Source organism: Salmo salar, chromosome 17 (genome assembly GCF_965601325.2).
Source record: "Salmo salar chromosome 17, fSalSal1, whole genome shotgun sequence".
NCBI lineage: Eukaryota > Metazoa > Chordata > Actinopteri > Salmoniformes > Salmonidae > Salmo > Salmo salar.
In genome coordinates, this window is record NC_138307.1 from 44,558,319 (window position 1) to 44,584,206 (window position 25,888).

The 25,888-nt window shown below is 46.5% G+C and overlaps 1 protein-coding gene across 1 annotated transcript; it reads left to right on the top strand.

Annotated features, from left to right (window-relative positions):
* Positions 1–83: 83 nt before the first annotated feature.
* LOC106575932 (nuclear FMR1 interacting protein 1-like) lies at positions 84–24,130 on the top strand. Its single transcript, XM_014152682.3, is given in 11 exon segments — positions 84–2,028; positions 2,952–3,022; positions 3,506–3,610; positions 6,976–7,038; positions 10,645–10,721; positions 17,574–17,666; positions 17,846–17,996; positions 17,998–18,025; positions 18,136–18,261; positions 18,636–18,877; positions 19,037–24,130. Coding segments are annotated over 11 exon segments (1,425 nt in total). The 5' UTR covers positions 84–1,817; the 3' UTR covers positions 19,295–24,130.
* Positions 24,131–25,888: the final 1,758 nt, after the last annotated feature.

Consider the following 25,888-nt stretch of genomic DNA (forward strand, 5'->3'; position numbering starts at 1 on the left):
TGTGTACCGCAGTAGTTATATAAAGTACCACAGTATGAGTCATAATACCCATAAAACCTAGCGGTCAAACATGGAAATGGTTCCAATCGTTTTTTCCACCATTCATTTTTCCCATAGGGGATTTTAGAAACACTTAAAATCAGGGCTGTGTTTCGTGTACGCTTACCTTGGTGTGACGTTTTGATAACCATCTAAATCTCTTTAGGAAAATATTACTTTTATCAATATATTCGCCTGTATTCGCCTCCCCAAAAGGAAACGCTATCATAAAGAACTACAAATACCATGATGATCTGGACGAGACTACAGAATCAAAGGTAAGAATCTCTGGATTAACTATCTAATGTTAGCTAAATGTAGTAATGAATAAATTGGCCACATTTTTAAATGGACAATTCTGTGAACTGTCTTGTACCATTTTAAATTGACACAATACCTGTTAGCAAAGATGTCAGCGAGGGATGACTTGCAGGAGCTTGCAGGCATTTGCAGTTTTGCATGATGTCTGCTTTGATGATAATTACTATTTTCGAATCTGAGAGTAAATTGAGACTAACATATTGATTAAAATCACCTTGTCCGAGAGAGATTTAGATGGTTATGAAAACGTAATGCCAGGGTAAGCATACAAGAAACACAGCCCCTATTTTAAAGTGTTTCTATAATCCTCTATGGGAAAAATCAATGGTGGAAAAACCATTGGAACCATTTCCCTTTTTGACCGTTAGGTTTTATGGCAATGACACCTCTACAGTGGGGCTCTATGGGACGAGCCTTGATTAGAATACTGGATATACATATGAAGTGGACAGCAGTAGTTATATAGGATGAACCTCTTTGACCGTTAGGTTTTATGGGTATAATGACACCTCTACAGTGGGGCTCTATGGGACGAGCCTTGATTAGAATACTGGATATACATATGAAGTAGACAGCAGTAGTTATATATAATGACACCTCTACAGTGGGGCTCTATGGGATGAGCCTTGATTAGAATACTGGATATACATATGAAGTGGACAGCAGTAGTTATATATAATGACACCTCTACAGTGGGGCTCTATGGGATGAGCCTTGATTAGAATACTGGATATACATATGAAGTGGACAGCAGTAGTTATATAGGATGAACCAGGACTAGAATACAGTATATACATATGAACTGGACAGCAGTCCTCTACAGTGAGGCTCTATGGGATGAGCCTTGATTAGAATACTGGATATACATATGAAGTAGACAGTATAATGACACCTCTACAGTGGGGCTCTATGGGATGAGCCTTGATTAGAATACAGTATATACATATGAAGTGGGTAAAACAGTATGTAAATCTTATTAAAGTGACCAGTGTTCAGTCACTATGTACATTGGGCAGATATAATTCTACATGAGTTTGGTTTCATAAACTACATGGTTTATGGTAAATTTTCATTATACCTAAGTCGTTGTTACTTCAAATAATGATATTATTGAATTGTTTTTGGTTGGCGTAAACTAGCGGATATGACGTTGTCTGGTGAACACGCTTTGCAGACGTAAACTTGTCGCGTTCATGTGCACGTCGGAACTAGGAAACTCAGAATTGTCCGACTGGCTGACTGATTGAAAGCGGTACGTGTATATAAGTACCACCAGTAGTTGTATAGTCGGAAATTTCACAGTTTCCTAGTTTCAACTAGGACGTGAATGCAGCAACTGGAGCAGAAACACACATGTTGTAGCTGTTCTAGTTATACCTCAGTGGTCGTAGCTAGACAAACATTTATACAAACGGATTTAATCGACAACACATTGAAGAAGAGGCGCCACCTACATCATGAATGATTTTGGAAGCTACCCTCCGCCGAACTTTGTCTCTCCTCCTCCGGGTTCGATGGTGAGACCGCCGACGTTCCTTCCACCTCCGAGCAACTTCCAGCCCGTTATGTGGAACTGGTACGAGCCACCGTCCGAGCCGTGGAGATATAACGGCCAGGGAGAACACTGGAACGGCGGCCCCGGTCCAGGTCGACCCAGAGGCTCATATGGTGAGTATTATACTAACTAGGAGAGTTCTGGTTCTAGCAGCGGCCTGGTAAAGAGGCTTCTTTACACGGTCCATAGGTTGACACGTGCCTGGCTGAGAGCCCCTGGTGGACTACTGTTACCTTTACCAATCAGGTCTATTGAAGTAAACCCCCATGACGCCATTTAGTTGGTTAGGTCTGTAGGGCTGACCAAGCTTGGCCCTGTATAATGTACATCTATCATTTGGGCTGGGTTGAACCAGTATCTGTACAGAGGAGATGCTGGTTCAGGTCTGGGTTGAACCAGTATCAGGGCAGAGGAGATGCTGGTTCAGGTCTGGGTTGAACCAGTATCAGGGCAGAGGAGATGCTGGTTCAGGTCTGGGTTGAACCAGTATCTGTACAGAGGAGATGCTGGTTCAGGTCTGGGTTGAACCAGTATCAGGGCAGAGGAGATGCTGGTTCAGGTCTGGGTTGAACCAGTATCTGTACAGAGGAGATGCTGGTTCAGGTCTGGGTTGAACCAGTATCAGGGCAGAGGAGATGTTGGTTCAGGTCTGGGTTGAACCAGTATCTGTACAGAGGAGATGCTGGTTCAGGTCTGGGTTGAACCAGTATCAGGGCAGAGGAGATGCTGGTTCAGGTCTGGGTTGAACCAGTATCTGGGCAGAGGAGACGCTGGTTCAGGTCTGGGTTGAACCAGTATCTGGGCAGAGGAGATGCTGGTTCCGGTCTGGGTTGAACCAGTATCTGGGTTGAACCAGTATCTGGGCAGAGGAGATGCTGGTTCAGGTCTGGGTTGAACCAGTATCTGGCCAGAGGAGATGCTGGTTCTCTTCTCCTGCATCATTAACAGAACAGAAGTGTCAGATTGGTGATGACTGAACTGCACCCAGCCGTAGGCGGCAAGTCATAATATTGTTGTATTGACCTTTGACCCACAGGCCAGAACTTCCATCGTGGACATGGAGGCAGAAGGCATGACTATGGTCGTCCCAACAACCATGGGAAAAAGGTAGTAAATCCACCCTCAAACCAAAAACCAGGTCTGATATATCTACAGGTAACTGCCAAAATAATGCTAACACTTGAGTAAATGAGGGGTACAAAGTACACTGAGTGTATAAACATTAAGAACTCGTTTATAATATTGAGCTTCCCATAGTTGTCAAGTTGGGTGGTGGACAATTCTTTATATACACAGGAAACGGTTGAGTGAAAAACCCTGCAGCGTTGCATTTCTTGACACCAACCTGTGAGCCTGGCACCGACTATTTTGTCTTGCCCGTTCACCCTCTGAAAAGCACACATACACAATCCATGTCTCAAGGCTTAAAAACACTTCTTTAACCCATCTCATCCCCTTCATGGATGTTGGTCCACAGACCCACTGTGGCCCCCTTCAGTTGGCCCTCCCTGTCTCAGACAGGGGAACACTCCAATAGGGTGACTGACTGATTTCAGTGTAATCGGTTCAAATGTTGTGTTTTCTTTCCAGCAGAAAAATAAAAAAGAATCAGAGTTTTCCCATTTCTGTGACCCGTGTGACCGAGGCTTCAAAAACCAAGACAAGTACGACCAACACGTCTCTGAACATGTCAAGGTAACTGATTCTCATCATCGAATGATTCTGATTCGACACGAGGTGATGAACCGAATGTAATGACATCATACTAGGTCATCAGGGTATTAGTCACATGAGCCGAGTACAACAGGTGTGGACCTCAGTGAAATGCCGACTACAACAGGTGTGGACCTTAGTGAAATGCCGACTACAACAGGTGTGGACCTTAGTGAAATGCCGACTACAACAGGTGTGGACCTTAGTGAAATGCCGACTACAACAGGTGTGGACCTTAGTGAAATGCCGACTACAACAGGTGTAGTAGACCTTAGTGAAATGCCGACTACAACAGGTGTAGTAGACCTTAGTGAAATGCCGACTACAACAGGTGTAGTAGACCTTAGTGAAATGCCGACTACAACAGGTGTAGTAGACCTTAGTGAAATGCCGACTACAACAGGTGTAGTAGACCTGAGTGAAATGCCGACTACAACAGGTGTAGTAGACCTGAGTGAAATGCCGACTACAACAGGTGTAGTAGACCTGAGTGAAATGCCGACTACAACAGGTGTAGTAGACCTGAGTGAAATGCCGACTACAACAGGTGTAGTAGACCTGAGTGAAATGCCGACTACAACAGGTGTAGTAGACCTGAGTGAAATGCTTACTTACGAGCCCCTAACCAACAATGCAGTTAAAAAAATAAATAAAATATGGATAAGAAATAAAAGTAACAAGTAATTAAAGAGCAGCAGTAAAATAACAATAGTGAGACTATATACAGGGGGGTACCGGTACAGAGTCAATGTGCGGGGGCACCGGTTAGTTGAGGTAATATGTAGGTAAAGTTATTATTAAAGTGACTATGCATGGTTAATAACAGAGAGGGGGGGGGGGCAATGCAAATAGTCTTGGTAGCCATTTAATTAGGTGTTCAGGAGTCTTATGGCTTGAGGGTACAAGTCGTTTAGAAGCCTCTTGGACCTAGACTTGGTGCTCCGGTACCGCTTGCCGTGCGGTAGCAGAGAGGACAGTCTGACTAGGGTGGCTGGAGTCTTTGACAATTTGTAGGGCCTTCCTCTGACACCGCCTGGTATAGAGGTCCTGGATGGCAGGGAGCTTGGCCCCGGTGATGTACTGAGCCGTACTCCCTACCCTCTGTAGTGCCTTGCGGTCGGCGGCCGAGCAGTTGCCATACCGGGAAGTGATGCAACCAGTCAGAATGCTCTCGATGGTGCAGCTGTAGAACCTTTTGAAGATCTGAGGACCAATGCCAAATCTTTTGTTTCCTGATGGGGAATAGGTTTTGTCGTGCCCTCTTCACGACTGTCTTGGTGTGCTTGGACCATGTTAGTTTGTTGACGTGGACACCAAGGAACTTGAAGCTCTCAACCTGTTCCACTGCAGCCCCGTCGATGAGAATGGGGGTGTGCTCGGTCCTCTTTTTCCTGTAGTCCACAATAATCTCCTTTGTCTTGATCACGTTGAGGGAGAGATTGTTGTCCTGGCACCACACGGCCAGGTCTCTGACCTCCCTATAGGCTGTCTCGTCATTGTCGGTGATCAGGCCTACCACTGTTGTGTCATCTGCAAATTTAATGATGGTGTTGGAGTCGTGCCTGACCGTGCAGTCATGAGGGAACAGGGAGTACAGGAGGGGACTGAGCCTGCACCCCTGAGAGGCCCCTGTGTTGAGGATCAGCGTGGCAGATTTGTAGTTACCTACCCTCACCACCTGGGGGCGGCCCGTCAGGAAGTCCAGGATCCAGTTGCAGAGGGAGGTGTTTAGTCCCAGGTTCCTTAGCTTAGTGATGAGCTTTGAGGGCACTATGGTGTTGAACGCTGAGCTGTAGTCAATGAATAGCATTCTCACGTAGGTGTTCCTTTAGTCCAGGTGGGAAAGGGGCAGTGTGGAGTGCAATCGAGATTGCATCATCTGTGGATCTGTTGGGGCGGTATGCTAATTGGAGTGGGTCTAGGGTTTCTGGGATGATGGTGTTGTGAGCCATGACCGGCCTTTCAAAGCACTTCATGGCTACATATGTGAGTGCTATGGGTCTGTAGTCATTTAGGCAGGTTACCTTAGTGTTCTTGGGCACAGGGACTATGGTGCTCTGCTTGAAACTTGTTTGTATTACAGACTCGGACAGGGAGAGGATGAAAATGTCAGTGAGGACACTTGCCAGTTGGTCAGCTCATGCACGCAGTACACGTCCTGGTAATCCGCCTGGCCCTGCGGCCTTGTGAATGTTGATCTGTTTATCGGTCTTACTCACCGGCTGCGGAGAGCGTGATCACGGTCTTCCAGAACAGCTGGTGTTCTCATGCATGTTTTGTTCTTATTTGCCTCGACGCGAGCATAGAAGTAGTTTAGCTCATGTCACTGGGCATCTCTCGGCTGTGCTTCCCTTTTTGTAGATTGTAATGGTTTGCCAGCTCTGCCACATCCGACGAGCATCAGAGCCGGTGTAGTACGATTTGATCATAGTCCTGTATTGAAGAATTGCCTGTTTTGATGGTTCGTCGGAGGGCATAGTGGAATTTCTTCTAAGCTTCCGGGTTAGAGTCCCGCTCCTTGAAAGCGTTAGCTCTAGCCTTTAGCTCAGTGCGGATGTTGCCTGTAATCCATGGCTTCTGGTTGGGGTTTGTACGTACGGTCACTGTGGTGACGTCGTCATCAATGCACTTGTTGATGAACAATGACTGATGTGGTGTCCTCCTCAATGGCATCGGAGGAATCCCGTAACATATTCCATTCTGCTTGCAAAACTGTCCTGCAGCTTAGCATGTCATCTGACCACTTTTTAATTTTTTTTTTATTGATCTAGTTACTGGTGCTTCCTGCTTGAATTTTTGCATGAATCATGAGGATAGAATTATGGTCAGATTTGGCAAATGGAGGGCGAGGGAGAGCTTTGTATGCGTCTCTGTGGGTGGAGTAAAGGTGGTCCAGAGTTTATTTTATTTTATTTTTTATTCCAGACACCACTGTTCTATCCTGCCGGTGCATCGTATAACCAGCCAGCTGTGTGTTGATAGTGTCGTCGTTCAGCCACGTCTCTGTGAAGCATAAGATATTACAGTTGTGAATGTCATTTTGGTAGTTTAATCTTTTGCGTAACTCGTCGATTTTATAGTCCAAAGATTGCAAGTTTGCTAGCAGAATGGAAGGAAGTGGGGGTTTATTCGATCGCCTATGAATTTAGGCGATCGCCCTACTGCCCTTTTTTCTCCGCCTCCTCTTCATGCAAATCACAGGGATCTGGGCCTGTTCCAGAGAAAGCATTTCCGTTGTTAGTTTACCTTTAGTAAAACAGGCAAAGCATTGTGTCAGTCTACCTTTAGTAAAACAGGCAACGCATTGTGTCAGTCTACCTTTAGTAAAAGCGACTTCTGTTTTCTAGTGCTTGGTTGAAGACTGCAGCTTCACTGCTCATGAGAAGCTGGTCAACATTGACTGGAAAAATGTAAGTAGACCGCCAGCCTCAGCTATTACCCATCAACCCCTCTCATCTATATAGAACCAAGCATTAACCTCTTCCTGTATATATTTTATTTAACCTTTATTTAACTAGGCAAGTCGGTTAAGAACAAATTCTTATTTACAATGACGGCCTAGCAAAAGGCCTCCTACTGGGGCCTGGGATTAAAAATAAATACAATATAAATATGATGAAACACACATCACAAGAGAGACAACACTACATAGAGACCTAAGACGACAACATATCAAGGCGGCAACACAACATGGTACAAACATTACTGGGCACAGTCAACAGCACAAACGTCAAGAAGGTGGAGACCAATACATCACACAAAGCAGCCACAACTGTCAGTCAGTGTTGCTTCTATACATGAATAGAGGGAAGCATTAACCTCCTCCTGTCTGGAACCATGTGTTTAACCTCCTCCTGTCTGGAACCATGTGTTTAACCTCCTCCTCCTCCTGTCTGGAACCATGTGTTTAACCTCCTCTTCCTCCTCCTGTCTGGAACCATGTGTTTAACCTCCTCTTCCTCCTCCTGTCTGGAACCATGTGTTTAACCTCCTCTTCCTCCTCCTGTCTGGAACCATGTGTTTAAACTCCTCCTCCTCTTCCTGTCTGGAACCATGTGTTTAAACTCCTCCTCCTCTTCCTGTCTGGAACCATGTGTTTAACCTCCTCTTCCTGTCTGGAACCATGTGTTTAACCTCCTCTTCCTGTCTGGAACCATGTGTTTAACCTCCTCTTCCTGTCTGGAACCATGTGTTTAACCTCCTCTTCCTGTCTGGAACCATGTGTTTAACCTCCTCTTCCTGTCTGGAACCATGTGTTTAACCTCCTCTTCCTGTCTGGAACCACGCGTTTAACCTCCTCTTCCTGTCTGGAACCACGCGTTTAACCTCCTCTTCCTGTCTGGAACCACGCGTTTAACCTCCTCTTCCTGTCTGGAACCACGCGTTTAACCTCCTCTTCCTGTCTGGAACCACGCGTTTAACCTCCTCTTCCTGTCTGGAACCACGCGTTTAACCTCCTCTTCCTGTCTGGAACCACGCGTTTAACCTCCTCTTCCTGTCTGGAACCACGCGTTTAACCTCCTCCTCCTCTTTCTGTCTGGAACCACGCGTTTAACCTCCTCCTCCTCTTTCTGTCTGGAACCACGCGTTTAACCTCCTCCTCCTCTTCCTGTCTGGAACCACGCGTTTAACCTCCTCTTCCTGTCTGGAACCACGCGTTTAACCTCCTCTTCCTGTCTGGAACCACGCGTTTAACCTCCTCCTCCTCTTCCTGTCTGGAACCACGCGTTTAACCTCCTCTTCCTGTCTGGAACCACGCGTTTAACCTCCTCTTCCTGTCTGGAACCACGCGTTTAACCTCCTCCTCCTCTCTGTCTGGAACCACGCGTTTAACCTCCTCCTCCTCTTCCTGTCTGGAACCACGCGTTTAACCTCCTCCTCCTCTTCCTGTCTGGAACCACGCGTTTAACCTCCTCCTCCTCTTCCTGTCTGGAACCACGCGTTTAACCTCCTCTTCCTCTTCCTGTCTGGAACCACGCGTTTAACCTCCTCTTCCTGTCTGGAACCACGCGTTTAACCTCCTCTTCCTGTCTGGAACCACGCGTTTAACCTCCTCTTCCTGTCTGGAACCACGCGTTTAACCTCCTCTTCCTGTCTGGAACCACGCGTTTAACCTCCTCTTCCTGTCTGGAACCACGCGTTTAACCTCCTCTTCCTGTCTGGAACCACGCGTTTAACCTCCTCTTCCTGTCTGGAACCACGCGTTTAACCTCCTCTTCCTGTCTGGAACCACGCGTTTAACCTCTTACATCTAGACGTTCCGCTAGCGGAACACCTGCTCCAATATCCAATGATAGGCGTGGCGCGAATTACAAATTCCTCAAAAATACAAAAACTTCAATTTTTCAAACATATGACTATTTCACAGCCATTTAAAGACAAGACTCTCCTTTATCTAACCACACTGTCCGATTTCAAAAAGGCTTTACAGCGAAAGCAAAACATTAGATTATGTCAGCAGAGTACCAAGCCAGAAATAATCAGACACCCATTTTTCAAGCTAGCATATAATGTCACAAAAACCCAGAAGACAGCTAAATGCAGCACTAACCTTTGATGATCTTCATCAGATGACACACCTAGGACATTATGTTATACAATACATGCATGTTTTGTTCAATCAAGTTCATATTTATATCAAAAAACAGCTTTTTACATTAGCATGTGACGTTCAGAACTAGCATACCCCCCGCAAACTTCCGGGGAATTTACTAACAGTTTGCTAAATTACTCACGATAAACGTTCACAAAAAGCATAACAATTATTTTAAGAATTATAGATACAGACCTCCTCTATGCACTCGATATGTCCGATTTTAAAATAGCTTTTTGGTGAAAGCACATTTTGCAATATTCTAAGTACATAGCCCAGCCATCACGGGCTAGCTATTTAGACACCCGGCAAGTTTAGCACTCACCAATATCAGATTTACTATTATAAAAGTTTGATTACCTTTTGTTGTCATCGTCAGAATGCACTCCCAGGACTGCTACTTCAATAACAAATGTTGGTTTGGTCCAAAATAATCCATCGTTATATCCGAATAGCGGCGTTTTGTTCGTGCGTCCCAGACACTATCCGAATGGTAAAGAAGGGTCGCGAGCATGGCGCAATTCGTGACAAAAAAATTCTAAATATTCCATTACCGTACTTCGAAGCATGTCAACCGCTGTTTAAAATCAATTTTTATGCAATTTATCTCGTAAAAAAGCGATAATATTCCGACCGGGAATCTCCTTTTCGGCAAACAGAGGAAAAATCACAAAGACGGGGGCGGCCAGGGCACACGCCTAAGCCCACAGTCCCTTGATCGGCCACTTGAGAAAGGCGATAATGTGTTTCAGCCTGGGGCTGGGATGATGACATTCTGTTTTTTCCCGGGCTCTGAGCGCCCATGGAAGACGTAGGAAGTGTCACGTTAGAGCAGAGATCCTTTGTAAAAGATAGAGATGGCAAAGAAGTTCAAGAAATGGTCAGACAGGCCACTTCCTGTAAAGGAATCTCTCAGGTTTTGACCTGCCATTTGAGTTCTGTTATACTCACAGACACCATTCAAACAGTTTTAGAAACTTTGGAGTGTTTTCTATCCAAAGCCAATAATTATATGCATATTCTAGTTACTGGGCAGGAGTAGTAACCAGATTAAATCGGGTATGTTTTTTTATCCAGCCGTGAAAATACTGCCCCCTAGCCATAACAGGTTAACCTCCTCCTCCTGTCTGGAACCACGCGTTTAACCTCCTCCTCCTGTCTGGAACCACGCGTTTAACCTCCTCTTCCTGTCTGGAACCACGCGTTTAACCTCCTCCTCCTGTCTGGAACCACGTGTTTAACCACCTCCTCCTGTCTGGAACTACGCGTTTAACCTCCTCCTCCTGTCTGGAACCACGCGTTTAACCTCCTCCTCCTGTCTGGAACCACGCGTTTAACCTCCTCCTCCTGTCTGGAACCACGCGTTTAACCTCCTCCTCCTGTCTGGAACCACGCGTTTAACCTCCTGTACTGTCTCCTATAGAATCATGCTCCAGGGGCAAAGAGAATCAAGCTGGACACTCCAGAGGAGATTTCTAAATGGAGAGAGGAGCGGCGCAGGTCAGTACTGTAGTATGTTGTTAAACATGGTAAAGCTTTGCTGTCAGATCCAGTCACTCATCAGCAATGCTTTTGTTTCCTCAATTTCTCTGGAAATGACTACTTTTGGATTAGGTCTTATTCTGTGGTCCATATGAACAATGTGCTGTTACCACCAGTATCAGGGCCTAAAATTAACACCTGCCAAATTTGGGTAGGTTTTGGCAGTAGTAAGATGTCTATTTTACCAGCCGTGTTGGCGGGTGCTCGGGGCTCCACAGTGAAGGGCTGGGCGCAATACTGTATTTGACCATGTACTGGTGTTGATGCATGGACTGGTTTGGGTTTTTACTTTACCTAATATAACAGTATTTTAATGTTTGCTTTGTTAAATGTAATGCGCTGTGTTTAAAGTAAATTTTAATACTTTACTTTGCTACTTGAGTCATCTCTCGCCTCTCTCCATGCGGCTTTACACCGACCTAGCCCCGCCCCCTGTCACTCAAGGGGCTCGTGTTCCTCGACCACGAGACACGTGTGTTTAGTCTCTGCTTGGTCAACCGGTACCCCCTGTATATAGCCTCCACATTGACTCTGTACCGGTACCCCCTGTTTATAGCCTCCACATTGACTCTGTACCGGTACCCCCTGTTTATAGCCTCCACATTGACTCTGTACCGGTACCCCCCTGTATATAGCCGCCGCATTGACTCTGTACCGGTACCCCCCCCTGTATATAGCCTCCGCATTGACTCTGTACCGGTACCCCCCCCTGTATATAGCCTCCGCATTGACTCTGTACCGGTACCCCCCCTGTATATAGCCTCCGCATTGACTCTGTACCGGTACCCCCCTGTATATAGCCTCCGCATTGACTCTGTACCGGTACCCCCCTGTATATAGCCTCCGCATTGACTCTGTACCGGTACCCCCCTGTATATAGCCTCCGCATTGACTCTGTACCGGTACCCCCCCTGTATATAGCCTCCGCATTGACTCTGTACCGGTACCCCCCCTGTATATAGCCTCCGCATTGACTCTGTACCGGTACCCCCCCTGTATATAGCCTCCGCATTGACTCTGTACCGGTACCCCCCCTGTATATAGCCTCCGCATTGACTCTGTACCGGTACCCCCCCTGTATATAGCCTCCGCATTGACTCTGTACCGGTACCCCCCCTGTATATAGCCTCCGCATTGACTCTGTACCGGTACCCCCCCTGTATACAGCCTCCGCATTGACTCTGTACCGGTACCCCCCCTGTATACAGCCTCCGCATTGACTCTGTACCGGTACCCCCCCTGTATACAGCCTCCGCATTGACTCTGTACCGGTACCCCCCCTGTATACAGCCTCCGCATTGACTCGGTACCGGTACCCCCCCTGTATACAGCCTCCGCATTGACTCTGTACCGGTACCCCCTGTATAGATAAGAGTTTGACCGATTTCAAGTTTTCATAACAATCGGTAATCGGCATTTTTGGATGCCGATTATATTGCAATCCACGAGGAGACTGCGTGGCAGGCTGTTACGCGAGTGCAGGCAGCAAGGAGCCATGGTAAGTTGCTAGCTAGCATTAAACTTATCTTTATAAAAAACAATCAATCTTAACATAATCACTAGTTAACTACACATGGTTGATATTACTAGTTCAACTAGCTTGTCTTGCGTTGCATATAATCAATGCGGTACATGAAGCTGTCACTTCTCTTACGTTCAGTGTAAGTAGAGTCAGGGTATATGCAGCAGTTTGGGTCGCCTGGCTCGTTGAGAACTGTGTCACTTCTCTTACGTTCACTGTAAGCAGAGTCAGGGTATATGCAGCAGTTTGGGTCGCCTGGCTCGTTGAGAACTGTGTCACTTCTCTTACGTTCAGTGTAAGCAGAGTCAGGGTATATGCAGCAGTTTGGGTCGCCTGGCTCGTTGTGAACTGTGTGAAGACCGTTTCTTCCTAACAAAGACCGTAATTAATTTGCCAGAATTTTACATAATTATGACAACATTGAAGGTTGTGCAATGTAACAGCAATATTTAGACTTAGGGATGCCACCCATTAGATAAAATACAGAACGGTTCCGTATTTCACTGAAAGAATAAACGTTTTGTTTTCGAAATCATAGTTGCCGTATTTGACCATATTAATGAATTAATGCTCGTAATTCTGTGTGTTTATTACGTTATAACTAAGTCTATGATTTGATAGAGCAGTCTGACTGAGCGGTGGTAGGCAGCAGCAGGCTCGTAAGCATTCATTCAAACAGCACTTTCTTCCGTTTACCAGCAGCTCTTTGCTGTGCTTGAAGCACAGCGCTGTTTATGACTTCAAGCCTATCAACTCCCGAGATTAGGCTGGCAATACTATAGTGCCTATAAGAACATCCAATAGTCAAAGGTCTATGAAATACAAATGGTATAGAGAGAAATAGTCCTATAATAACTACAACCTAAAACTTCTTAACTGGGAATATTGAAGACTCATGTTAAAAGGAACCACCAGCTTTCATATGTTCTCATGTTCTGAGCAAGGAACTTAAACGTTAGCTTTTTTTACATGGCACATATTGCACTTTTACTTCTCCCACGCTGTTTTTGCATTATTTAAACCAAATTGAACATGTTTCATTATTTATTTGAGACTAAATTGATTTTATGTATTATATTAAGTTAAAATAAGTGTTCATTGTTCATTCAGTATTGTTGTAATTGTCATTATTACGAATATTTAAACACAAATCGGCCGATTTAATCGGTATCGTCGTTGAAAAATCATAATCGGTTGACCTCTAGTATAGAGCCTCGCTTGTTATTTTACTGCTGCTGTTTCATTATTTGTTACTTTTATTTTCTATTTACTTATCTATTTTTTACTTAACACTTATTTGTATTTATTTTCTTAACTTAAAGCATTGTTAGTGAAATGCTTGCTTACAAGCCCTTAACCAAGGTCGGCACCTGTTGTATTCGGTGCATGTGACAAATAAAATTGGATTTGATATGCAGCAATGTTGATGACAACAATGCTGTTTCCACTTTGCTTCTTAATATTAATCCACTAGCGTTCTGTAATTACACTATTAGCTAATGCTAATTTCTACCTAGCTAACAAATGTACTGAGTCAGAGCAAACGTAACTAGCTATACAGCCTGATAATACCAGTGATGGTGTAGAACTAAATCTGCATATTTTTTGTGCAACTGTAACTTCTAAATCAGAGGAAAACACGAAGCAAGAATATGTTAGCTACATGAAGTAGCTAAGAGAGAACATTCAATGTAGCCAAATATTATAGGGTCTCCTAGGAAACACTTGTCAACACTTTGGTTCCTACCCTGTCACTATATCTCCTCCCTGGCATTTTCATTTGTTATATCAAACACTGTAATCAAAGTGCACAATATTATATTCTAACTATAGAATTTGAATAATCATTCTAATTCCAACATTTCACCCTGGTGTTATGCTCTAAATCACAAGTCAAATTGCAATTTCAACATTTGGTTAAAAATAAGGCCTAGATTGTTTTCCCATATCATGCAGCCCTACGTGGCATTGTGGAAATGAGTGCAGAATATTTGGGGGGGTTGAATTGAACAGTATAAAACATTCAGAATAGAGAAAGACCCATTGATATCACTTAGACTGTACAGTAGGTGTTGCCACCCGGGGGTAATGTACAGTAGGTGTTGCCACCCGGGGGTAATGTACAGTAGTTGTTGCCACCCGGGGGTAATGTACAGTAGGTGTTGCCACCCGGGGGTAATGTACAGTAGGTGTTGCCATGACCCCAGGGGTGGCAACACCTAATGTGGGTCGACATTCAGAGACTTGTCCCGAAGCCAATCCTGCGTTGTCTTGTGCTTAGGGTCGTTGTCCTGTTGGAAGGTGAACCTTCGCCCCAATTTGAGGTCCTGAGCGCTCTGGAGCAGGTTTTCAGCAAGGATCTATCTGTACTTTGCTCCGCTCATCTTTCCCTCGATCCTGACTAGTCTCCCAGTCCCTGCCTCTGAAAAACATCCCACAGCATGATGCTGCCACCACCATGCTTCACCGTAGGGGTGGTTCCAGGTTTCCTCCTGACGTGATGCTTGGAATTCAGGCCAAACGGTTCAATCTTGGTTTCAACAGACCAGAGAATCTTGTTTCTCATGTTCTGAGAGTCTTTAGGTGGCTTTTGGCAAACTCCAAGCTGGCTGTCATGTGCCTTTTACTGAGGAGTGTCTTCCGTCTGGCTACTCTACCATAAAGGCCTGATTGGTGGAGTGCTGCAGAGATGGTTGTCCTTCTGTAAGGTTCTCTCATCTCCACAGAGGAACTCTAGAGCTCTGTCAGTGACCATCTGGTTTTTAGTCACCTCCCTGAACAAGGCCCTTCTCCCCTGATTGCTCAGTTTGGTCGGGCGGCCAGCTCTAGGAAGAGTCTTGGTGGTTCCAAACTTCTTCCATTTTTAAGAATGATGGAGGCCACTGTGTTCTTGGGGACCTTCAATGCTACAGAAATGTTTTGGTCCCTTCCCCAGATCTGTGCCTCGACACAATCCTGTCTTGGAGCTCTACGGACAATTCCTTCGACCTCATGGCTTGGTTTTTGCTCTGACATGCACTGTCAACTGTGGGACCTTATATAGACAGGTGTGTGTCTTTTCAAATCATGTCCAATCAATTGAATTTACCACAGATGGACTCCCAAGTTGTAGAAACATCTCAAGGATGATCAATGGAAACAGGATGCACCTGAGCTCAATTTCAAGTCTTGCAAAGGGTCTGAATACTTATGTAAATAAGGTATTTATTTTATCTAAACACCTGTTTTCGCTTTGTCCTTCAAGGGATATTGTGTAGATAGCTTTTTTTAATGTTTTTTTTTTATTTAATCCATTTTAGAATACGGCTGTAGCGTGGTAAAAGTCAAGGGGTCTGATACTTTCCGAAAGCAGTGTGTTTTTGCTCCAGTATCTTTAGCTGTCTATAGAAGCATAGACAGGTATTTTGTTAGCTGTCTATAGAAGCATAGACAGGTATTGTGTTAGCTGTCTATAGAAGCATAGACAGGTGTTGTGTTAGCTGTCTATAGAAGCATAGACAGGTGTTGTGTTAGCTGTCTATAGAAGCATAGACAGGTGTTGTGTTAGCTGTCTATAGAAGCATAGACAGGTGTTGTGTTAGCTGTCTATAGAAGCATAGACAGGTGTTGTGTTAGCTGTCTATAGAAGCATAGACAGGTGTTGTGTTAGCTGTCTATAGAAGCATAGACAGGTGTTGTGTTAGCTGTCTATAGAAGCATAGACAGGTGTTGTGTTAGCTGTCTATAGAAGCATAGACAGGTGTTGTGTTAGCTGTCTATAGAAGCATAGACAGGTGTTGTGTTAGCTGTCTATAGAAGCATAGACAGGTGTTGTGTTAGCTGTCTATAGAAGCATAGACAGGTGTTGTGTTAGCTGTCTATAGAAGCATAGACAGGTGTTGTGTTAGCTGTCTATAGAAGCATAGACAGGTGTTTTGTTAGCTGTCTATAGAAGCATAGACAGTATAGGTATTTTGTTGGCTTTAAGGGTATTTTTGTAGTGGTTCTTTTTCAGGGTAGACCAGGGTCTCATTCTCAATGGTGACCTGAGAACAAACAATTCAACATCATTCAGTGAAACAGATACAGCTGTTTCAGATTCACTACTTTTCAATAACACTAATTATTACAATCAACCAAAACACTCAGAAACCAGAGTGAATGTATTCCTCATCAGCCTCCTAAACGGCCCTATTCGCACCAGGGATTCAAGATGGAATGAGGATGGTCAGTTGTTCCTAACATGGGGGGCCTTGAAACTAACATGGGGGGCCTTGAAACTAAAGGCTAATTTCCCGAGGTTGGTAGAGACACCGAACCTCGAGTTGTGAGGGGGTTTGGTGCCTCGTGTTTTTCTACTTTGACAGACAAATGAGATGTTGGAAGCTTGTACAGCAGAGCTTTCTAACCAAGAGGGGAGAAATGAAGTGATCTACTGGAATTTAGAGGTCCAGCTGACCACCTGATAACTGATGTGTTGATGAGTATTAAACCTGTGTTCTCAGTCAACTGACCTGGTAAAATGTGAACACTGCATCCCAGAGTAATGGCTGCTGCATTCTGGTAAATGGGAAGCCCCATAATCAAGAGCTGCAGGAAAGTTGAGTGTCCAGCCTGCTTTCTGTTTAGGGAAAGGCCTGGTCTAGTTCTATAAAAAGCTTTGAATCTCAGCTTTACCAGCTCATCTGTCTCTTTTTATTTTTACATCACATTTTTGCTAATCCAAAAGCCCAAATATTTATAGTTGGGAACCTGCTCAATGAGAGGACCATTCAATGCATCAAGGCTGCTCAATGAGGGGACCATTTAATGCATAAATGTGTGAACCATCTGAAATATCTCTACGAGAATTAGAAAAAACAAGATGTATTTAGTTTTTTCCCGCATGAAGGACAAATTTCAAATCCACAAGGGCTTTCTGCAACGTAACCAAATCCGATGGCGGCTCTAACGGCCTCCGGCCGGCCCGGCTCTAACGGCCTGGCCGGCGGCTCTAACGGCCTGGCCGGCGGCTCTAACGGCCTGGCCGGCGGCTCTAACGGCCTGGCCGGCGGCTCTAACGGCCTGGCCGGCAGCAGGGCGGCTCTAACAGCCGGGCCTGGCCGGCGGCTCTAACAGCCTGGTCAGCAGCGTACATAAGTGTCATCAGCATATAGATGAATGTTACAGGTTTTTGCAGATATACCAATATTATTAATATAAAGAGGATGGGTCCCAAAATCAACCCTTGCGGGACACCTTTTAGTAATTTCAAGGTCACTTGACACTATCAGAAAGCACACACCAGAGCTTTGTCTCTGTCTGTACAGGAACTACCCAACCCTGGTGAATGTGGAGAAGAGGAGGAAAGTGATGGATGCCAGGGAGGAGACTGGAGCGGTGCTGGAAACTGCTCAGTTTGGGTATGTGTACTTTCTTCTTCCTACATTTTATTTATTTTTATTGGTTGGTACAAGTTAGGTTACAAATACAACAGGATGATATTGTACTGATGCACCAGTTTCCTCCACTGAATAGTTGGGACCGATATGAGCTGAACTATTAAGGCCATGCTACAACATGCTGTGTGTCCTGTTGTCAGGAGGATGAGGGGTAGAGGGCGTGGACAGCGTGGTGGAAGGTGGCAGATGGGCCAGACCAGGTCCTCATCAGTCAGAGAGACCACCACACCCCACTCAAACCCCCAAGGAGAGGCCTCCACCCCTCACTCAGTACCCCAGGGAGGGAGACCCCCTGGGGGCTCTTGCCAACAGCGACCCAGGTCAGTCAGTGATCCAGGAACCTGCCAGAGACGAGCTTTTTAAAGGTCCTAATGTCTGTTCCTGTATACACAACCCCTGTTGACTCTGACCCTTACTCTGACCTCTGTAGACTCTGATACAGAGGAGCCAGTCAGTGGAGGTGGGGTGACTGTGGCCCCTAAACAAATTACATCAGGGCTGGGATCTCTGATGGCCAGCTACGGCTCCATGAGCGACAGCGACCAGGAACCACAAGGTGAGCTTTAACCCTTTCACACGTACCATCACACGGGGTGTGATCGTTCTACAGTGGTCCCTCCTTTAAATGTCTGCTGCCTGTTTTTCCCCCCCGTGTGGAGGCCTGTTTTCTGTCTGTCTGTCTGTCTGTGTGTGTGTGTGTGTGTGTGTGTGTGTGTGTGTGTGTGTGGAGGCAACAAACAGAAGACGTCGCCAATGATTCCACTGTTTTACTACGGACTTGTTGTTGAATCTGAAAGACCTAAAAACAGCTTTTAAAATGCTATGACGTCTAAAGCTTGACTTGTTACTTGTCATTTTAGTTTTAATATTTTTACTTTCATTAAGTTTCATTGCTCAACACGTTGAGATGTAAACTTAGTGGTGTTTCAGTCCTGCCCATCCAGAGGACCAGTCAGCTGCTGAAGGAGAACCAGGCAATGCTGAAGGCTCTGCCAGCCAAGCCCCAGAACAGTGCTTCATCTGGGGCTAAGAGACCCTACCCTGAGCCCCCCCGGGAACCACAGCCTGGGTCTGGTCCTCATAGACCTGGTCGGGGGAGAGGAAGAGGAGCGAGAGGAGGACGAAACAACATGGACACCCCCCAACAGCGCCGCGCCACTCTGCTTGCGATGGTAAGACACCGGGAAAGAGGCAACAAGGCACAACTGATTTTACAAAGTGTTGAGATAAAAGCTAAACATTTTCAAGTCTGTATTGTCAATGTAGTTAGCATGTGTTGTTAGCATTTTTTTTAACCTGCTGAATGGTTCTATGACCCCTGACCTCTACAGTTACTGGCCCCAAACATCCGCCATGAGAGGAACGTGCTCCTGCAGTGTGTTCGCTACATTGTCCGAAACAACTTTTTTGTACTGGAGGGTCAAACTCAGGACCAGGATGGAACTCGGGGCAGAACAGTGACCACAGGTGACCTTGACCCACAGACACAGGAAGTAAGAGCAGATGATTTACATTTACATTTACATTTAAGTCATTTAGCAGACGCTCTTATCCAGAGCGACTTACAAAATAGTGCATTCACCTTATGATATCCAGTGGAACAACCACTTTACAATAGTGCATCTAAATATTTTAAGGGGGGGGGGGTTAGAAGGATTACTTTATCCTATCCTAGGTATTCCTTAAAGAGGTGGGGTTTCAGGTGTCTCCGGAAGGTGGTGATTGACTCCGCTGTCCTGGCGTCGTGAGGGAGCTTGTTCCACCATTGGGGTGCCAGAGCAGCGAACAGTTTTGACTGGGCTGAGCGGGAACTGTGCTTCCTCAGAGGTAGGGAGGCGAGCAGGCCAGAGGTGGATGAACGCAGTGCCCTTGTTTGGGTGTAGGGCCTGATCAGAGCCTGAAGGTATGGAGGTGCCGTTCCCTTCACAGCTCCGTAGGCAATCACCATGGTCTTGTAGCGGATGCGAGCTTCAACTGGAAGCCAGTGGAGAGAGCGGAGGAGCGGGGTGACGTGAAAGAACTTGGGAAGGTTGAACACCAGACGGGCTGCGGCGTTCTGGATGAGTTGTAGGGGTTTAATGGCACAGGCAGGGAGCCCAGCCAACAGCGAGTTGCAGTAATCCAGACGGGAGATGACAAGTGCCTGGATTAGGACCTGCGCCGCTTCCTGTGTGAGGCAGGGTCGTACTCTGCGAATGTTGTAGAGCATGAACCTACAGGATCGGGTCACCGCCTTGATGTTAGTGGAGAACGACAGGGTGTTGTCCAGGGTCATGCTGAGGTTCTTAGCACTCTGGGAGGAGGACACAAGGGAGTTGTCAACCGTGATGGCGAGATCATGGAACGGGCAGTCCTTCCCCGGGAGGAAGAGCAGCTCCGTCTTGCCGAGGTTCAGCTTGAGCTGGTGATCCGTCATCCACACTGATATGTCTGACAGACATGCAGAGATGCGATTCGCCGCCTGGTTATCAGAAGGGGGAAAGGAGAAGATTAATTGTGTGTCGTCTGCATAGCAATGATAGGAGAGACCATGTGAGGATATGACAGAGCCAAGTGACTTGGTGTATAGCGAGAATAGGAGAGGGCCTAGAACAGAGCCCTGGGGGACACCAGTGGTGAGAGCGCATGGTGCGGAGACAGATTCTCGCCACGCCACCTGGTAGGAGCGACCTGTCAGGTAGGACGCAATCCAAGCGTGGGCCGCGCCGGAGATGCCCAACTCGGAGAGGGTGGAGAGGAGGATCTGATGGTTCACAGTATCAAAGGCACCAGATAGGTCTAGAAGTATGAGAGCAGAGGAGAGAGAGTTAGCTTTAGCAGTGCGGAGAGCCTCCGTGACACAGAGAAGAGCAGTCTCAGTTGAATGCCCAGTCTTGAAACCTGACTGATTAGGATCAAGAAGGTCATTCTGAGAGAGATGGCAGGAGAGCTGGCCAAGGACGGCACGTTCAAGAGTTTTGGAGAGAAAAGAAAGAAGGGATACTGGTCTGTAGTTGTTGACATCGGAGGGATCGAGTGTAGGTTTTTTCAGAAGGGGTGCAACTCTCGCTCTCTTGAAGACGGAAGGGACGTAGCCAGCGGTCAAGGATGAGTTGATGAGCGAGGTGAGGAAGGGGAGAAGGTCTCCGGAAATGGTCTGGAGAAGAGAGGAGGGGATAGGGTCAAGTGGGCAGGTTGTTGGGCGGCCGGCCGTCACAAGACGCGAGATTTCATCTGGAGAGAGAGGGGAGAAAGAGGTCAAAGCACAGGGTAGGGTAGGTAGATTTGAGGGCTCTACTCCCAGCTACCTCTGTGGTTGGTCCAGATGAAAAAGGTGACCAGGTGAAGTCATCACTAGAAGGTACCCAGAAACCACCAGTCTGTCAGGGACCTTCAGAGGTGGACATTTTGAATGATGAAGATGTCCATCCTGAGGAGATGCCAGGTGCAGCCTCAAACCCTGATGTCATAACTCAGCTGAACTCTAACCCTGGGGTCCTGGGGACTGTGGCTGAGCAGTCTGTAGCCCAACAAGTGGGAGAAGACCAGAGCATGGAGGAGAACACACACAGTGGACCATCCTGCTCACAGTCACAACCCCTCCAGGGAACCCCAATGGACTTGGCTGTGAATGCTAATGATGGAGATGGTTACCCTGGAGACCACTCCCAGACCTCCATCCCCAACTACGATGATGAAGTCTGGGAGACCCAAGACCCCTGAAGTCACCCCAACCCTTCAATCAAGACTGTCACCCCAACCCTTCAATCAAGACTGTCACCCCAACCCTTCAATCAAGACTGGCACCCTTACCCTGCCATCAAGACTGTCACCCCAAAAGCAGATTTATGCTTGATCCAGAAATGACTTCCGGAGTCTTGCAGAGGCCAAATCAAGCTCCGTACCGCATCGCCGTGCACCTCACAAATTTTGTAACCATGCGGAGCTCTGTATAGCTCCGTTTTGACATGATTGGATGACTGTAGTTGGGGGCGGGACTTCCTGGAGAAATGCAAAATCACTTCCTTCACAACAGCTCTGAAGCATGAATGCCCTGACTTCTGTAGAGGCCGTATCGCAGTAATTGCTGTACGGCCATATCGGATTGACCATGCAGAGCCTTTAACCCTTAAATCAAGACTGTCCCCTTGACCTTTCACCTTGTCTCTGATGTTGGTGAGTTATTTCCCGACAGTCGTTTATGTTTTCATCTAAACATCAACTACCTCGGGCATTTTATTTGTACTCTTCTTTTTTCAACATGGAAATAAATGACTTGTTCTACTGTGGAAATATAACCCAGGAAATCGATAGTTCTTGGACCATCTTTGTCCTTTTTCAAATCAAATTTTATTTGTCACATGCTCGTGTTTAGCAGATGTTATTGCAGGTGTAGCGAAATGCATGTAATCCTTTCAAGCTTTTAGTTTGACTCTCAATGAGGGAGCTATTTTCTGCTCTTAAATGAGTGTTGTCTCCTGTTCTCTAGAGACGCTGCGTCTGTAATGTATTAGACCCTGGGAGGGGAAAGGGGGATACCTAGTCAACTGAATGCCTTCAACTGAAATGTGTCTTCTGCATTAAACCCCTCTGAATCAGAGGTGCGGGGGGCTGCCTTAATCGACGTCCACGGCGCCCGGAGAACAGGTAATGGAGGACATCAGGTGGATCCAGGTCTGGGTGTTGGGCAGAACCCCTAGATCCTGGGGAACATCAGGTGGGTCTGGGTGTTGGGCAGAACCCCTAGGTCCCGGAGAACATCAGGTGGATCCATGTCTGGGTGTTGGGCAGAACCCCTAGGTCCTGGAGAACATCAGGTGGATCCAGGTCTGGGTGTTGGGCAGAACCCCTAGGTCCTGGAGAACATCAGGTGGGTCTGGGTGTTGGGCACAACCCCTAGGTCCTGGAGAACATCAGGTGGGTCTGGGTGTTGGGTAGAACCTCTAGGTCCTGGAGAACAGGTAATGGAGGACATCAGGTGGATCCATGTCAGGGTGTTGGGCAGAACCCCTAGGTCCTGGAGAACATCAGGTGGGTCTGGGTTTTGGGCAGAACCCCTAGGTCCTGGAGAACATCAGGTGGATCCAGGTCTGGGTGTTGGGCAGAACCCCTAGGTCCTGGGGAACATTAGGTGGGTGTTGGGCAGAACCCCTAGGTCCTGGAGAACATCAGGTGGATCCAGGTCTGGGTGTTGAGCAGAACCCCTAGGTCCTGGAGAACATCAGGTGGGTCTGGGTGTTGGGCAGAACCCCTAGGTCCTGGAGAACATCAGGTGGATCCAGGTCTGGGTGTTGGGCAGAACCCCTAGGTCCTGGAGAACATCAGGTGGGTCTGGGTGTTGGGCAGAACCCCTAGGTCCTGGAGAACATCAGGTGGATCTGGGTGTTGGGCAGAACCCCTAGATCCTGGAGAACAGCAGCAGTGTTAGAGGTTAGGAGACTGACGTCAACAAGCAAACACACAGGTTACACTTTACTGGGAGAACATTGTGATGGATTAGTGCAGTGTTATAAATGGGAGAGATGTACTTTTTAACACTTTAGGACGGTATAGCCTACCTCAAACTGGTCCCCCTCTGAGTCCGAGCAGCTAATCAGACTGATCTGAACTCACTGCTTCTGGTGGACGGGATACTTCCTGGGGAGCTCGGACAGTTGACGGTCCTAAAGTCTTTTGGAGGTAAATTGAGGTACATTTTTATAAGCTCAGCATAACTACAATTTTTTTTCTCAAATGTCAACCAGAGTTTAACATACTTTATCTATTGGGCTTCACCAAAGTGTAGGGCATCAGGGCTTTCAGTGTTTGACAATTTTAGCCTGTAAATCTTGGTGGGGCAAAGGGGAGACCAGTTTTTAGATGCATGCCAGCAAAGCCACTGCGCAACACTAAACAACACATTAATTGCACTATTATGGTGACAAGCGGGGCCCACAAACTGTTAAGGAACAACACCTTACCACTGCTACACCTGGCTATCAGCGGCGCCTTGTCTGGCAGCGAAACAGTTCATTCAGCCTGTTGGATTCGTGGTAAACTTTGAACATTGAGATATTAAAGACATCATAGATCAGACGCTTAGTGTATAAAAAGAGACTGGCTTTATGTCCGAAGGTAATGGGTCTCTGTAGAAAGACAGATGGCTTTGGAATGTGTTGGGTGGACGGGAGGAGATCACAGGATCGCTATAGGGGAAGCGGATGGACATCTGTGGATTAGGCGAAGGAGGGGTTGAGTTCAAGAGGTCAGGCCAGATCCCCTGAAGGGAGTAATAAGGGTTTAGTATCCTGTTACCCTCTTCCTGTGGAACCATAAGATGTAAGGATTGGAGAGAAGGAGGGGTGTCTAAAGTGGAGTGTATATCTACTAGTGGTGGTGGGAACATGTTTTTGTCTGAATTACAGCTGTAACGAACCTTTGGGAAGAATTAAACTTGGTTAAGCTTCTCTAGTGTCCGTGAATTATTTACTCTGAATAATTAGAACCTAACAAGCCTCATTCACTGCCTTTCAAAAAACATAGCTGATATGGCTGACTTGCTTAAACAAATGTGGTTTCTACTGACAATTGAGATGTACAAATTATGGCTTAAGGGGACGACGAGTGGATAATAGGCGATCCGAAATTACGATGAAGACGTTGATGAACGAGCTAGGATGGACATGGTCAAATCTAAATAAAATGGTATTAGTCACATGCGCCAGATACAACAGGTGTAGTAGACCTCACAGTGAAATGCTGAATACAACAGGTGTAGGTAGACCTCACAGTGAAATGCTGAATACAACAGGTGTAGTAGACCTTACAGTGAAATGCTGAATACAACAGGTGTAGTAGACCTTACAGTGAAATGCTGAATACAACAGGTGTAGTAGACCTTACAGTGAAATGCTGAATACAACAGGTGTAGGTAGACCTTACAGTGAAATGCTGAATACAACAGGTGTTGACAGACCTTAAAGTGAAATGCTGAATACAACAGGTGTAGACCTCACAGTGAAATGCTGAATACAACAGGTGTAGGTAGACCTTACAGTGAAATGCTGAATACAACAGGTGTAGGTAGACCTTACAGTGAAATGCTTACTTACGAGCCCCTAACCAACAATGCAGTTTAAAAAAAAAATGGATAAGAATAAGTGATAAAAGTAACAAGTAATTAAAGAGCAGTAGTAAAATAATGATAGTGAGACTATATACGGGGGATACCGGTACAGAGTCAATGTGCAGGGCACCGGTTAGTTGAGGTAATATGTACATGTAGGTAGAGTTATTAAAGTGACTATGCATAGATAATAACAGAGTAGTAGCTGTGTAAAAGGGCAATGCAAATAGTCTTGGTAGCCATTTAATTAGGTGTTCAGGAGTCTTATGGCTTGGGGGTAGAAGCTGTTTAGAAGCCTCTTGGACCTAGACTTGGCGCTACGGTACCGCGTGCCGTGCGGTATCAGAGAGAACAGGTTATGACTCTTGTGGCTGGAGTCTTTGACAATTTTTAGGGCCTTCCTCTGACACCGCCTGGTATAGAGGTCCTGGATGGCAGGAAGCTTGGCCCTGGTGATGTACTGAGCTGTACTCACTACCCTCTGTAGTGCCTTGCGGTCGGAGGCCGAGCAGTTGCCATACCAGGCAGTGATGCAACCAGTCAGGATGCTCTCGATGGTGCAGCTGTAGAACCTTTTGAGGATCTGAGGACCCATGCCAAATCTTTTCAGTCTCCTGAGGGGGAATAGGTTTTGTCGTGCCCTCTTCGCGACTGTCTTGGTGTGCTTGGACCATGTTAGTTTGTTGGTGATGTGGACACCGAGGAACTTGAAGCTCTCAACCTGCTCCACTACAGCCCCGTCGATGAGAATGGGGGCGTGCTCGGTCCTCTCTTTCCTGTAGTCCACAATCATCTCCTTTGTCTTGATCACGTTGAGGGAGAGGTTGTTGTCCTGGCACCACACGGCCAGGTCTCTGACCTCCTCCCTATAGGCTGGTGATCAGGCCTCCCACTGGTGATCAGGCCTCCCACTGTTGTGTCATCTGCAAATTTAATGATGGTGTTGGAGTCATGCCTGGCCGTGCAGTCATGAGGGAACAGGGAGTACAGGAGGGGCCCCTGTGTTGAGGATCAGCGTGGCGGATGTGTTGTTACCTACCCTTACCACCTGGGGGTGGCCCATCAGGAAGTCCAGGATCCAGTTGTAGAGGGAGGTGTT